The 16,922-nt window shown below is 38.3% G+C and overlaps 1 protein-coding gene across 4 annotated transcripts in view; it reads left to right on the top strand.

The window, feature by feature from the left end:
* Positions 1–16,922, top strand: part of LOC139763092 (uncharacterized) — a 204,360-nt gene that overhangs the window by 167,821 nt on the left and 19,617 nt on the right. For 3 of the 4 annotated variants that reach the window (XM_071688720.1, XM_071688723.1, XM_071688721.1), the window contains exons 8-13: positions 4–209; positions 1,763–1,987; positions 2,857–3,015; positions 4,003–4,128; positions 5,524–5,680; positions 13,727–14,012. In XM_071688720.1, the coding sequence (XP_071544821.1) occupies positions 4–209; positions 1,763–1,987; positions 2,857–3,015; positions 4,003–4,128; positions 5,524–5,680; positions 13,727–14,012 (1,159 nt within the window). The remainder of the gene's footprint in view (positions 1–3; positions 210–1,762; positions 1,988–2,856; positions 3,016–4,002; positions 4,129–5,523; positions 5,681–13,726; positions 14,013–16,922) is intronic. The other variant, XM_071688724.1, reaches the window with a different exon arrangement.

The raw sequence follows: 16,922 nt of genomic DNA, 5'->3' as shown, positions 1-16,922 counted from the left end.
TAGTATTTCAGAATCAACAAGAGTAAGTGTGATGACATACTCAGACTATACTAGCACCAAATTACCTTTTGGAAGTGGAATACATCACTGTGCTCTGCGAGATGCATTCAGTGATCTGTCTCATAAGAAGTGGACAACCCGCATTCAACCAGTCCTAAAGGAGGTGTTTAAGAGGTTTATGAAATCCAAGGCCAACTGTAAAGTGCTATGTAAGTAAAAATATTTTATTGTTATACTATATATTGGTATTGTACATTCCCAAGTGTTTCATGATTGTGTTACATGTACATACAACTAGAAAAAATATAGATTAATAGGAAATAAAGATGATGAAATATGAACTAAAAGATCTTAAATAAGACATAAAAGAAACTACAGAATCATATAATATAGCTGGTTAATCATGTTAAGAATTATGATCATAGTATTGACTGGAGTAAAGCCATTTCAGTTATTAACTCTTAACCTCTGTACCATGAGAAATATCATTGAATCTTCTGTTATTGAATACATAAAGAATTGTAACATTTGTATTAGTTAAGGTTTATACAAATTGGACTGCTTTATTGTTGATGAAATTTGTATTCAGTTCCCTTTCTCGTCCACTTAATAAATTTTATGATGCAGAGCAGAATTAAGTGTGTTGAAATTATTTGGACATAGGGAAAGAATGAGTGAGGAAAGCTTGACAGAGGGAGGGAACAAGGAGAAGCAGGAGAACAAATTGGAGGTGGAAGGATGTAGTGAAACAGATTTTGTGTGATCTGGGCTTGACCATACAGGAGGGTGAGGGTGAGAGGCGTACAAGGAATAGGGATTTAGAACGATTTGGTATACCGGGATCGACGTGCTGTCAATTGACTGAACCAGTACATGTGAAATGTCTGGGGTAAACCATGGAAAGGTTGGTGGGGCCTGGATGTGGATAGGGAGCTGTGGTTTCTGTGCATTACACATGACAGCTAGAGACTGAGTATGAATGAATGTGGCCTTTCTTGTCTGTTTTCCTGGTGCTACCTTGCTGAAGCATGGGGTGGTGGTGCTGTTTTCTGTAGGGTGGTGTAGTGCCAAGAATGGATGAATGCAAGCAAGTATGAATATGTATATGTGTATATATGTATATTACTATTATCATACTTGATCGCTGTTTCCAGCATCAGCAAGGTAGCACCAGGAAACAGACGAAGAATGGCCCATCCACTCATGTACACACATATATACATATATGTAGTGTGTATACATATACATATATACGCATGCACATAATCATTCTTGCTCGCCTTCATCCATTCCTGGCACCCTTTGCCCAACAGGAAACAGCATTGCCACCCTCTGCTTCAGGGAGGGTCCACCAGGAAACATACGAAAAAGGCCACATCCTCTCACATCCACATGAGCTGTCATGTGCAATGCATGAGAACATTACACATGTATATATGCAAGTATGTGCATAAATGTTATATATATATATATATATATATATATATATATATATATATATATATATTTTATTATATTTATATTTATACATTATTTATATATTATATATATTAATATATTTATATATATATATATATAATATTAATATATCTATTTATATTATCATGTGTGTGTGTGTGTGTGTATGTGAGTGGATGTGTCTTCATCAGTTTCCTGGTGCTACCTAGCTGACGTGGGAAACAGCAATCATCAAAAAAAAATTATATTATGGAAAGATTTTGGGAAATGGATCTACAACACATTGTCTCTTTGTGCTCCTCAGTCCTACCTATCTTTGGCTCCCTGGGGACAGAAGGAGCAGATATAATTGAAGCACATAAGTTAAAGAAAATTGATGTGAAGATCTTTATATTAGAAGTAACACCTGAACCCTTGGAGAGTGTAATGGAAATGGCTTCAAAACGTGGAGATGGGCAGCCTTACCACTGGCGAATTCCCCTTGATATCTGGCCTACCATTGTCATGTACATGAAATATATAACTGAAGGTAAGGTTGTTAAAACTTTTGTACTAGATTTTTGATAAGTATAAAATCCAACATAACTGAATAATTGGACAAAGTATTCAAATAGTTGCATTGTGAAGATATTTCACTTTTACTTTCCAGTTTTCTGATTGAAATATTCCAATATTTTGCTTATAGCCATGATTGAGGAATATATATTAGGATATAGCTATGACTATTTGAGTCAGCTTTCAACTTTGTGGGACTAATGTTTGGAAGGGAATAGGTTTAATAAGGTGTGCAGTTTATATGCAGTAGAAAGGTGAACAGATGAGTAAAGGAATGCAGGAAGTGATTGGATGATGGAGCCATCCATCTGATATTAGGGGAAAAGCAGAGAACAAAATTTGAAGCTTTGATGGCAAGTGATATAGCTATAATATCGCTAGTATGCAGAAGAAAAGGAAAAGATCGACAGAAGTTGTTAGGGATATATCTGGTAAAAATTTTGAAAAAGCTGTCAGTGGAAGAAGAGTGAGGTTTTTATGCTTCTTTTGGATGAGGGAGTGCTTCTTTTCATGAATATACTTACACTGATTTTGTGTAGAGATGAAAGCTTCAGATCACCAGTTTCCAGCCTCATGACAGTAACCTTTCTTTTATGCTCAGTAGAAGTAGAAACAATGATCACAAAAAGGCAACAAATTTCCCTTGAAAAATAAAGGCATATTTTCATAAATATCATTAGTACTGTCAATGTGCCATAATTGATATGTTTATGAAAAGTGCTGGTGTAGTTGTACTTATCAGTGAAATGATGATTATTCTCTCATGCTGGAGGAAAGTATTTTCATATTTTTCAAACTAGCATCACAGAAATCTACAAAGTAGTTTCCTTCTGTACTCTACAGAACTTGTCGGGTGTATGCCACAGGTGGATGATATCCCTGGTCTGTGTGTTGGTGCTGGCAGTGAATGTACTGCGGGCCACATGTGTCGTGGTGCTGGTTTTGACTGTATTGATGGGCGGTGTCAGCTTCTGCAATGTAATGTCAACTCTAGACAAACAGGTGAGTCACATATTTTAGATCATTATAGATGATAAGCAATCATGAAATGTATCTTCACTTAGGTCTTGTCATATTAATACAGAGGGAACTTAAATTTTGTTTGAAAAGGCCTCCTTTAGAAGAGTTAGGAAATAGAACAAATGTTTATTTTCAAAATGTTACCACAGTGACTTTGATCTTAATAGTATTTGGAGTTTCAGCCTTTGAGACACTCTGAGCACATTCTTACATGGGCTAACCCTTGAATTGTCTCTCATAGTCAGATTAAGTGTTTACAGTTTTGCCAGTAGGTTTACTTATAAAGAGTTTTCTTCTTTTAGTTTTGATTGATCGACATGCATTTTGATGTTATTTTTTATTATACAATATCTTTTAGAAGATTCTGTAATATTTCTGAATTACTTGATATTCTTTGTGGTTCGATATTTCAGCTTTGCAGAAAGTAATTCCAGCATAGGATATTTCATTCCCTTGGATATAGGTGGTGTGGTATGTGTTATTTAGAGGCATATGAAGAGAATGAGTAAAAGATTACATTTTAAGAAAATCTGTGTTTCACAGGTGGAGGGAGCAAGGGAGAATTCCTGCCATTGAATAACTCTGATCTACCTATATACCTATGAGTGTCTCTGATGCCCATTACCCTCAGGAACTCCCTTAGGGGGGTGGCCATGGCAAAAGTGTCTCCATAACTGGTGAGATCCAGTGCAGCTTCTTAGCCTTTTGTGCCTCATCCTTAACAGGCCACTGGCAGAGGGCAACTCTAGTGCAGTGTTTTCAGAGGTTCTTACCTAATTTTCCCCACTAACAATCTCCACCTAATGTGTCATCCTAATGTTCCAACCTGCTATTTCCACTTAACTACTTAGTACTTCCACCTGTGATGAGACTTTCAAATTATCATATATCTTTCATTTATATACTTTCCTTTTAGTTTCTGAATGTCATTATACTGTACAGTTTTTCTTTTTCTTTTTTGCTTTGCAGGATGTTGTAGTTTGTCAGATCAGTACTGGTGTGGTGATGTCACAAATCAGTGTACACCTACTTCTAGTATTTGCGATGGACTAGTTCAATGTATGAACGGTGCTGATGAGGACAGGTGTTGGTCAAGTAAGTTACAGAGATGTGATTTTTGTCATATGACCTCAGGACCTCTTCTGCAGGGGCTTCTGATCCATTGTGAATTAGAAAGGAATGTATTTATATGTGACATTGTTCGATAGTATTATACTCATGGTACATACGGTCCTCATTCATATTGACAGAGGATGCATTTCGTGAAAAAGTAGTGTAAAGCAAAATCATCCAAACTGAAGGTAGGTTTCCATAGTAAAAGGGGGATTTTGTTCTTGATCCCCCACTTCCAGACCTAATATAACAAATTATGGACATTTAACACAGTTGAATAATTGAAAGTGTATGCATCTAAGGCATATAAACAAATAAGAAGTATGTGAATGAGCAATAATTACTAATGCAGCCTTTACTTTTCCTTGTACATGTGATTTTTTCAATGATGAATTTACATTAGTAGTGCTTACGAGCCTGGCATCACTACATTGGTGGTCGCCAGTTTAGAAGCCAATTTGTTTTGATAATGTAAGGTTTGTAATTTTTACTTTTGAATCTTTGATACGTGATTTCATTAATTTTTGTTTTTAATGTTAGCTTTTCATAGGAGATTTTACCACTGTGATTAAGATGCTTATTGCTCCATGTTGGCCTCTTCACACTCATATCTCCAAACTGTGGGATTACTTGCCTTCCTTGAGGTTGTGCCTTCATATATTATCATAGGCTCTGCTGTTGTCCACTAGTTTCACTTATTACAGTGCATAAATTCCTAGCAGCTTCATTCTTAAATATGAGTTGTATGTGGTTAATCTTTTCATTTTAGCTGTTATGGTATCGAAGTTACACTATATGTGTGGGATACAAATATTCTATAAAGATATCTCCATAAGTTTATTGTGATTAACTAGGACAATTTTCTAAGGAAATGGTATATAACTCATCCTGGTGAGACATCATTTTCTTGTACTACCTGAATAGATTTGATGTGGTAAACTTTGAATATATCTTTAGGATTGGCAATACCAGGTTGATGAGAGGAGATAACAGAAAACGCATTCAAGGGAAAGTTAGAGATATCTGAAGAAATAACACTGTAACAGTAAAGTTGTAGGCATATGGGACAAGCTAGGAAAAGAAAGAATAGATGCAGACAGTATAGGTAAGTTTAAAAGATTGCTTGACACAAAAGCAAATTTAAAAGATTGGGCATCATAAATGTAATATTCCCTTCCAATATTGCACAAATTGTAATCATAGAGAGAAGTTCGGGTGACTGTGCAATCAGAAAATGAGATTGAGACCTGTGGTTCGGTGAATATGAAACTTTCTCTCTCTGTATGAGCAAATGTTATCATAAGAATATGTGTAATCACATAGGTGTGCACAGTTATGGAAAATTCTTAAAAAGATGAGATTTCTCTGTTTCTTCAGATCCATGTCCTGAGAACAAGATTGCACGATGTCAGAGTAGTACACTGTGTCTAGATTTGATGGACCTTTGTGATGGGAAATCTGCCTGCCCAGGAGGAGAGGATGAAGACCCACGATTCTGTAGATCATTCCCCTGTCCAACAGATAGACCCTTCAGGTGGGTTTAAGGTCCCATGTATATGGAGAGGATTTCTCTTTTCTTATTATGGAAGTAAAATGAGTCTTTGGTTTTTCAGTACTAGAATTATAGCTTAGAGAAGGCAAATGATTCATGGTAGTTACTATTGAAGATTTAACTGGAAGAGAAGAGCCATTCAAGTGATAGGATACTTTCAGTGGATGAGTTTTTGAGGTTAAATTTGCCAGAGGAAGGATTGCTGATTGTAAATTATGGGTTTTAATTACTTTGGTCAGTTTTTCAGGCATCATGATACAGCTCTGGTGGCTGATTCAGGTGAGAAATTGCAGAAGTTGGTGACTGAGTTTAGAAAAGTGTGTGAAAGGAGAAAGTTAAGAGTAAATGTGAATAATAGCAAGGTTACTAGGTTCAGTGGGGATAAGGGACAAGTTAATTGGGATGTAAATTAGAATGGAGAAAAATTGGAGGAAGTGAAGTGTTTTAGATATCTTTGGAGTGGACTTAGCAACGGATGGAACCATGGAAGCAGAAGTGAGTCACAGGGTCGGGAAGGGGGCGAAGGTTCTGGGAGCAATGAAGAATGTGTGAAAGGAGAGAACGTTATATTGGAGAGCAAAAATGGGTATGTTTGAAGGAATAGGAATAGTAATTCCAACAATGTTATATGGTTGTGAGGCATGGGCTGTAGATAGGGTTGTATGGAGGAAACTGGGTGTGTTGGATATGAAATGTTTGAGGACAATATGTGGTGTGAGGTGGTTTGATCGAGTAAGTAATGAAAGGGTAAGAGAGATGTGTATAACAAAAAGAGTGTGGTTGAGAGAGCAGAAGAGACTGTGTTGAAAGGGTTTGGACGCATGGAGAGAATGAGTGAGGAAAGATTGACAAAGAGAATATATGTGTCAGAGGTGGAGGGAACAAGGAGAAGCAGGAGACCAAATTGGAGGTGGAAGGATGGAGTAAAAAAAATTTTGAGCAATCGGGGCCTGAACATACAGGAGGGTGAATGGTGTGAAAGGAATAGAGTGAAGTGGAACGATGTGGTATACTGTGGACGATTTGCTGTTAGCGGATTGAACTAGGACATGTGAAGTGTCTGGGGTAAACCATGGAGAGGTCTGTGGGGCCTGGATGTGGAAAGGGAGCTGTTGTTTCGGTGCATTATACATGACAGCTAGAGACTGAGTGTGAATGAATGTGACCTTTTTGTCTTTTCCTGGCTCTACCTCACTGGAGCTGGGGGTATGCTATTTCATGTGTGGCAGGGTGGCGATGGGAATGGATGAAGGCAGCAAGTATGAATATGTACATGTGTATATGTATATGTCTGTGTATGTGTATGTATGTATACATTGAAATATATTTTTTTATTATTATTTTGCTTTGTCGCTGTCTCCCATATTAGGGAGGTAGCGCAAGGAAACAGATGCAAGAATGGCCCAACCCACCCACATACACCTGTATATACATACACATCCACACACGCAAATATACATACCTATACATCTCAAATGTACACATATATATACACACACAGACATATACATGTATACACATGTACATAATTCATACTTTCTGCCTTTATTTATTCCCATCGCCACCTCGCCACACATGGAATAACAACCCCCTACCCCCTCATGTGTGCGAGGTAGCGCTAGGAACAGACAACAAAGGCCCCATTTGTTCACACTCAGTCTCTAGCTGTCATGTAATAATGCACCGAAACCACAGCTCCCTTTCCACACCCAGGCCCCACAGAACTCTCCATGGTTTACCCCAGATGCTTCACACGCCCTGGTTCAATCCATTGACAGCACGTCGACCCCGGTATACCACATCGTTCCAATTCACTCTATTCCTTGCACGCCTTTCACCCTCCTGCATCTTCAGGCCCTGATCACTCAAAATCTTTTTCACTCCATCTTTCCACCTCCAATTTGGTCTCCCACTTCTCCTCGTTCCCTCCACCTCTGACACATATATCCTCTTGGTCAATCTTTCCTCACTCATTCTCTCCATATGACCAAACCATTTCAAAACACCCTCTTCTGCTCTCTCAACCATGCTCTTTTTATTTCCACACATCTCTCTTACCCTTACATTACTTACTTGATCAAACCACCTCACACCACATATTGTCCTCAAACATCTCATTTCCAGCACATCCACCCTCCTACACACAACTCTATCCATAGCCATACAACATTGTTGGAACCACTTTTCCTTCAAACATAGCCATTTTTGCTTTCCGAGATTATGTTCTCGACTTCCAAACATTCTTCAAGGCTCCCAGAATTTTTGCCCCCTCCCCCACCCTATGATTCACTTCCTGTTCCATCCGCTGCCAGACCCACTCCCAGATATCTAAAACACTTTACTTCCTCCAGTTTTCTCCATTCATACTTACCTCCCAATTGACTTGACCCTCAACCCTACTGTACCTAATAATTAGCCTTGCTCTTATTCACATTTACTCTTAACTTTCTTCTTTCACACACTTTACCAAACTCAGTCACCAGCTTCTGCAGTTTCTCACATGAATCAGCCACCAATGCTGTATCATTAGCGAACAACAACTGACTCACTTCCCAAGCTCTCTCATCCACAACAGACTGCATACTTGCCCCTCTTTCCAAAACTCTTGCATTCACCTCCCTAACAACCCCATCCATAAACAAATTAAACAACCATGGAGACATCACACACCCCTGCCGCAAACCAACATTCACTGAGAACCAATCACTTTCCCCTCTTCCTACATGTACACATGCTTTACATCCTCGATAAAAACTTTTCACTGCTTCTAACAACTTGCCTCCCACACCATATATTCTTAATACTTTCCACAGAGCATCTCTATCAACTCTATCATATGCCTTCTCCAGATCCATAAATGCTACACACAAATCCATTTGCTTTTCTAAGTATTTCTCACATACATTCTTCAAAGCAAACACCTGATCCACAAATCCTCTACCACTTCTGAAACCACACTGCTCTTCCCCAGTCTGATGCTCTGTACATGCCTTCACCCTCTCAATCAATACCCTCCCATATAATTTACCGGGAATACTCAACAAACTTATACCTTTGTGATTTGAGCACTCACTCTTATCCCCTTTGCCTTTGTACAATGGCACTATGCAAGCATTCCGCCAATCCTCAGGCACCTCACCATGAATCATACATACATTAAATAACCTTACCAACCAGTCAACAATACAGTCACCCCCTTTTTTAATAAATTCCACTGCAATACCATCCAAACCTGCTGCCTTGCCGGCTTTCATCTTCCGTAATGCTTTTACTACCTCTTCTCTGTTTACCAAATCATTTTCCCTAACCCTCTCACTTTGCACACCACCTCGACCAAAACACCCTATATCTGCCATTCTATCATCAAACACATTCAACAAACATTCAAAATACTCACTCCATCTCCTTCTCACATCACCACTACTTGGTATCACCTCCCCATTAGCCCCCTTCACTGAAGTTCCCATTTGCTCCCTTGTCTTACACACTTTATTTACCTCCTTCCAAAACATCTTTTTATTCTCCCTAAAATCTAATGATACTCTCTCACCCCAACTCTCATTTGCTCTCTTTCTCACCTCTTGCACCTTTCTCTTGACCTCCTGTCTCTTTCTTTTATACATCTCCCACTCATTTGCGTTTTTTCCCTGCAAAAATCGTCCAAATGCCTCTCTCTTCTCTTTCACTAATAATCTTCCTTCTTCATCCCACCACTCACTACCCTTTCTAATCAACCCACCTCCCATGCTTCTCATGCCACAAGCATCTTTTGCGCAAGCCATCACTGCTTCCCTAAATACATCCCATTCCTCCCCCACTCCCCTTACCTCCTTTGTTCTCACCTTTTTCCATTCCGTACTCAGTCTCTCCTGGTACTTCCTCACACAAGTCTCCTTCCCAGGCTCACTTATTCTCACCACTCTCTTCACCCCAACATTCTCTCTTCTTTTCTGAAAACCCCGACAAATCTTCACCTTCGCCTCCACAAGATAATGATCAGACATCCCTCCAGTTACACCTCTCAGCACATTAACATCCAAAAGTCTCTCTTTCGCACGCCTATCAATTAACACGTAATCCAGTAACGCTCTCTGGCCATCTCTCCTACTTACATACGTATACGTATGTATATCTCGCTTTTTAAACCAGGTATTTCCAATCACCAGTCCTTTTTCAGCACATAAATCTACAAGCTCTTCACCATTTCCATTTACAACACTGAACACCCCATGTTACCAATTATTCCCTCAACTGCCACATTACTCACCTTTGCATTCAAATCACCCATCACTATAACCCGGTTTTGTGCATCAAAACCACTAACACACTCATTCAGCTGCTCCCAAAACACTTGCCTCTCATGATCTTCTCATGCCCAGGTGCATATGCACCAATAATCACCCATCTCTCCCCATCAACTTTCAGTTTTACCCATATCAATCTAGAATTTTAATGTATATGTATAGAATTAAAATGTAGATGTATATATATCTGCGTGTATGGGTGTTTATGTATATTTATAATATATGTGTATGTGGGTTGGTTAAGGCATTTTGTACGTTCTCTGTTGCATGAACTCAAACGTGACGTGCAGAAAAGCAAGGGATTAAGAGTGATAATGTAAAATAATAGGTATAATTTTTGTGATTTTAGTGTAATTATATAGGTTTTAGCATATGAGGAGGTTTCATATGTATATCAAGATCTTCAGATTGACGGAATATTGCAGAGGGATTTGAAGGTATTTGGGATGTGTAACAGTTTTGCTTTGGTGTGTGTGAACCTTAGAAATGCAAAGTATTTCTCATGTTTGATTTATGCTTGATAAGGATATCACTAAGAGTGTATAGAGTGTTTGGAAATTAAGATTCATCTAGTTGGAGGTTAAGGTCCGCTGTTCAGAAACTAAAAGTTGTTGTACTGAGATTTAAGGTGTCTCATCGAGTATGTTAGTAAGCATCAGAAAAGTGAAGACAAATTTGATTCCCAAGGTTCATGTCTCGAATGTGTATAAATTTTATAGGTGTAGAGTTTGCAAGATCTTAATCAAGGAAATCTATGGTCCTTTGGGACTGGATTCCTTAATGAACTTCTTCAGATTTGGATATACACCTGTCTATCAGAAACTGCATAGCTTTCATCTTTAGCCATGTGTAAGATATTTAAATAAGTTAATTCGTCTTTTACAGTACAGTAGGGAGTCAAGTCAATTGGGAGGTGAGTTTGAATGGAGAAAAACTGGAGGAAGTGAAGTGTTTTAGATATCTGGGAGTGGATCTGTCAGCGGATGGAACCATGGAAGCGGAAGTGGATCATAGGGTGGGGGAGGGGGCGAAAATTTTGGGAGCCTTGAAAAATGTGTGGAAGTCGAGAACATTATCTCGGAAAGCAAAAATGGGTATGTTTGAAGGAATAGTGGTTCCAACAATGTTGTATGGTTGCGAGGCGTGGGCTATGGATAGAGATGTGCGCAGGAGGATGGATGTGCTGGAAATGAGATGTTTGAGGACAATGTGTGGTGTGAGGTGGTTTTGAGCGAGTGAGTAACGTAAGGTAAGAGAGATGTGTGGAAATAAAAAGAGCGTGGTTGAGAGAGCAGAAGAGGGTGTTTTGAAATGGTTTGGGCACATGGAGAGAATGAGTGAGGAAAGATTGACTAAGAGGATATATGTGTCGGAGGTGGAGGGAACGAGGAGAAGAGGGAGACCAAATTGGAGGTGGAAAGATGGAGTGAAAAAGATTTTGTGTGATCGGGGCCTGAACATGCAGGAGGGTGAAAGGAGGGCAAGGAATAGAGTGAATTGGAGCGATGTGGTATACAGGGGTTGACGTGCTGTCAGTGGATTGAATCAAGGCATGTGAAGCGTCTGGGGTAAATCATGGAAAGCTGTGTAGGTATGTATATTTTGCGTGTGTGGACGTATGTACATGTGTATGGGGGGGGGGGTTGGGCCATTTCTTTCGTCTGTTTCCTTGCGCTACCTCGCAAACGCGGGAGACAGCGACAAAGTATAAAAAAAAAAAAAAAAAAAAAAAAAAAAAAATATATGTGTGGGTGGTTAGGCCATTCTTCGTCCGTTTCCTTGCATAACCTCACTGACGTGGAAAACAGTGGTTAAGTATGATAATGATAATAATAATAGTAATATTTTCCTGTGATTTTAGTGTTTTTAAGTGTTTTAACATAATAGGGATTTTGTGTTTTCATTATGCTAATAGTCATAGATCTTTACAGTATTACTGGTCAATTTACCTTGCAGAGGAGATTATGAAGGTATTCTCTTGGGTGAAGCTAACTTTTGCTTTTTGGTGGTGCTGACCCTTGAGATTAATGCACAAGTAATTAACTCACTGTTTTGATTTTATGCTTGCATAAGGATATCACTAAGTAGTGTCCTAAGGTGTTTGGACATAAGTTCATCTAGTTGGAAGGTTAAGGTCTCGCTGTTCCAGACATACTAATCTTAGTTAGTTGCTACTGTAGTTTTCAGAGGTGTCTCTTCGATATGCTTTAGTCAAGATCACCTCAGAAAAAGTAAAGTGAAGACAAATCTTGATTCCCAAGGTTCCCATGTCTCGAATAGTGTACTGAAAATTTACTAGGATGAGCAGTTTGCAAGATCTTTAATCAAGGAAAATCCTAGTGGTCCTTTATGGGACTGTTCCTTAATGAACTTCTCTACAGATTTGGTTGTACACCTGTTACAGAACCTTAGCTTTCATCTTTAGCCATGTGTAATATACTTTAATATAAGTTATTCTGTCCTTTCTACACTCACTAGTAGCAGGAGCTTATCTTTGGCTGTTTGATATGGAACCTTGATCAAAAGGAACCTTCATAAGGATCTCTTTTTTTCATTTAAGATAAACAGTCTTCATGTCCCAGTAGGGCTCTGTCCTTAGTTTATAAGTTCCCAATTACCTCATTTGTTTGCTTTAGTGTACTTCTCAGAACCTTTAGAACACTAAAGTGGAACCCTGGGTACTTCAACAGAGCCTTTGGTTGTGAGTCATGTAGGATCTTGGTTCATTAGAGACATAAGAATTTCAACAGTGTCCAGTATCAGTCATAGGGGTTTTTAACCTCCTGTGTTTAGCATAATGGTTATAGGGGAAAGTGTAGATGCCTAAATTGTTGGTAATTGGAAAAATTTGATGTAGAGTACACAAATAGCTTGCATGATGGAGTGTATGTCCAAATGCTGCTGTATGGATGAGAAGCCTTGGTTCTGCTAGTCCAGGATAAAAGGTGAGATCACTAGAGTTGGGTAATGTATGTAATATGAGTATTAGAAAAATAGAAAAGATGTGTGAAGGATATGTGGCATAGATAAATATTAGACAGACACATGGTTTTCAATTATGGTTTGGCCATATCGAACACATGGCAGTCATCACTGATAAGTCCTGGACGTGGCCAGCAGTAAGTTTTGAGCAGCGCTCCACAGAATTGTTCAGCTTGTGCATGGTTCTGTGCATTCTTTATGGCCAGTAGTGAGGTGGTTGAGAGGGTGAAAGTTAAAGATATGATGGATTCAGTATGTGAATTGATTAGGATTAGAGTTACTTCAGGTAAGGCCGACATAGATTTTTGTATCATGTGCAGTAAATGTTTTGTATGTGCAAGAGGGTTTTTACATATCAGCTTCTCATGCAGTTGGAAAAGAAGGAAATACTTATGTAAGTGTGAAAGCCCATTTTTCACATAAGTACACTAAGACATGAGCTGAAAATGCATGAGAGTGCTCTCAGAGGCAGTTTGCACTTGATCTAATCCATGTATAGGGAACAGGATTAAAGACAACAGATGGGTAGATTAAATAGATAAGGAGATATACTGTATAAATCTTCTTGCATGTTTTTTAGGCCAGAGTCTATGAATGAGAGCCTTTTAATGACTGTTACAGCACTTTACCATTAACTTTTTTATGCACATTCCATTTTGCCATTGAGATGAAGAAAAATCAGTTATATATTTAGTCATATTTAGAGTGGTCCTTTTAAAAAAAAATCTTTCTTTTCTGATAGGTGCCGTAGTGGAAAGTGTATTGACAAATTAAAACTGTGTGATGGCATCTTCAAGGATTGTGAAGAGGGTGAAGATGAAGATTTGGAATACTGTAACCATGTACATAACTGCCCTGAAACTCACCCTTTCAAATGTGATTATGGCATATGCATTGCTGAAAGGATGTTGTGTGATGGTTCATATAACTGTCTTGATGCTACAGATGAACTGGTATGTGGCAGAAGGAGTTGTCCTGTTGATCGGCCATTCAAGTGCTTAAGCGGTCTGTGTATCAGCATGGATAAGGTACTGCTGGTGCTATTCTTTCTCTGTATGTCATGCATGAAAATGAGGAAAGATTTTTTTAAACATTATGTTTGCTAAGCAACCATAAATGTAGTTTGTAAACCATCATGTTTAACTTCTACTGCATGGAATTTATAAACAAAAAGAATGGTATTCTTTCAAAGCTGTATGAGAACAGACTGAAGGGCAGAATTATCAGTCAGTTTACGTATTTTTATGCCTCATAGTGCACTTATTGATACTTGTTTTCACTATATGTTAGTGAAAGCCATGCAAAGAATTCCTGGCTGATGTTAGAAATTGAATTCTTTAATCCTTTCACTTCGGTGGTTGTAATATCCAGGGACACTCTTTGTGTAGGATATTCATAAGTATAGCATTGTTCTTTAAATGTACCAGGAGGTTTTTATTACAAGTAACTAAAACATTGTTTTTTAGATATGATATGCAACTTAACATGAGAGTTTTCTAAATGAAATAATGTAAAACTCAACCTGAAGAGATATTGATTATGTCTGCTACGTGTCTTTTAACCAGTGCTACTTTGCAAATCTCGTATAAGCTTCCTTGACATTCCCACACACACTGACCTGTTTATGGCAAAACTTTAGGCTGTAGTATCTGGGAATAATGCATGGGATAATACTACAAGCATTAAAGGCTATATATGTACATCTCAAATGCAGTGAACAAAAGAAAAATAACCAAGGTATATACGCCTCAATTGCAGTGAACGGAAAATATAATTTCTGGGGCATATATGCCTCACTCTCTGTGGATTGGTTAATCTTAAACACACCAATAATTGTATATGTAAGATAGTAAAAGAAAGGAAGCTGAGTGAAAGTATAGATTTTGGAAAGCCCTATAGAGTGAGAGAAGAAAGTATATGAAACTGTGTTAGAGGTATGGAAGAGAAAGACTGTAATAGGTGGCAGAATTTAAATATTTGGGAACTATCTTTGGAAGGTTTGGTGATATGGAAGGAGGGATAAAGTGAGAGCAGTACGAGGTAAAAGAGTCATTGGGTCCCTTAGTAAAATAATGAAGAGTATGTTGAGGTGTAAGTACAGAGATGAATAAAGGGCTAAGGGACAGCAAAATCCTCCTGAGGCTGACCTCTGCAGCCGAAACATGAACAGAAGAAGAGTCACAGAGGTCAAGAATCCAGGCTGTAGAAAGTTATTTGAGAGGAGCACATGGTATTACTAGATGAAGAAAGTAACTTGGAGGTGTATTAGAGATTTGGTATGGCATGGAATTCAAATGGAATGAATTGTGGAGTGATAGAGTGGGTATAATATAATACTTTGAAGTGGTTTTGGCATTTAGAAAGAATGCAAGGCAAGGAGTTTACATAGAGAGTGTATGAAAGTAATATTAAAGGGGTAGGAGTGAGAGTAAGACCACCTGTGACATGCGAAATAGAGTGGAAGAGACTGGAGGGAGAGAAATGGGGAAAGAATGCATGGAAGGGTGTATGCAAGGGAAGCATTTAGATACAGGGATAAGTCAAGACTCTTTTGCTGTGGCCACCCCCTTAATGGGAGTTCCTGAAGGGAATGAGCATCAGAGATATAGTTACATAGATTATAGAATGTAGAAAAATGAGAAGTTACATTCAGCTATGAATTGCGGAATTAGTATAAATGATAAACAGAGAGAAGGTAAATTGGCAAGTAATGTTGTCTTGATTTTTGTAATGCATTTTTATCAGTATCTCTTGCATATTTCTTTTCTCTGTAGATACATCATATAATTAGGAATATAAAGGAATGTCTTGATTAGTATCCCAGACTTAGATGGAAATCATAAACTTTGGAGTTGGGTTGAGCTTAACTGCATAAGTTAGCTCACTTTTTTGCATTTGTATGTATTTCTTACAAATTGTAATGGTAAACAGAGAAAATGAATGATGCATATCCTCCAAAATGTACAAGGCAAATGGTAAGCGACAATGCGGTATCCCTGCCATCATGCAAAATCTCATCTTAGGACCTGAGGTCCTATTACTCATGGTATGTAGATACTCTCCTGGGATCTAGTGTTAACTTCAGTGATATATCATGGTCTTGAAATAAGTTTTCTTTTTCACACATATCCTATAATTTTCCATGAGTTTCTCTTATTTTATGATTGGAAACAGAAAATTTGAATGATGCACACCTAAAACTTTCCTACACTCTTCCGCCACTATTACCTGTGGTATCTACATGTTAACTGAAGCAATATACCATGGCCATATGAATACATGAGCTCACTTTTATTGTCTGTATCCTTTACTTTTACATACATTTCTTATATTTTATAATGGGAAACAGAAAAATTTGAAGACTTGTGTTCAAATTGGGAAAAAATTTGTAAGGTCATATGTTGTGTAGGAGTTAGTGTAAAATAGACCAATCACAAATAAGTCATATGATGAAAAGTTAAAGATATGATGTAAGGAAACCTCACATCACATACTGTCCTCAAACTTTTCATTTCCAACACATCCACTGTCCCCCTGCACAGCATTGTCTATATCCCATTCCTTATATCCATATTATATTGTTGGGACTACTATTTCTTCAGACTATTTTTGGCCTCCCAGACAACATGCTGTCTTTTCATACATTCTTCACTGCTTCCAGATCCTTCATCCCCTCACCCACCCTTTGACTCACTTCTGCTTCCATTATTCCATTCACTGCCATGTCCACTCCTAGTTATCTTAAACACTTCACTTCTTCCAAGCTTTCTCTGTTCAGTCTCACACTTCAGCTAACCTGTCCCTCAACCCAGCTAAATCTAATTTTCTTGCTTTTATTCACATAAACTCTCAACTTCCTCCTTTTACACACTCTTCCAAATTCAGTCACCAACTTTTGCAGTTTCTCACTCGAATCCACCATCAGTGCCATATCATCA

Source organism: Panulirus ornatus, chromosome 46 (assembly GCF_036320965.1).
Source record: "Panulirus ornatus isolate Po-2019 chromosome 46, ASM3632096v1, whole genome shotgun sequence".
Taxonomy (NCBI): Eukaryota; Metazoa; Arthropoda; class Malacostraca; order Decapoda; family Palinuridae; genus Panulirus; species Panulirus ornatus.
The sequence above is the reverse complement of the archived record's forward strand: the minus strand, read 5'-3'. Positions and strand labels throughout refer to the sequence as shown.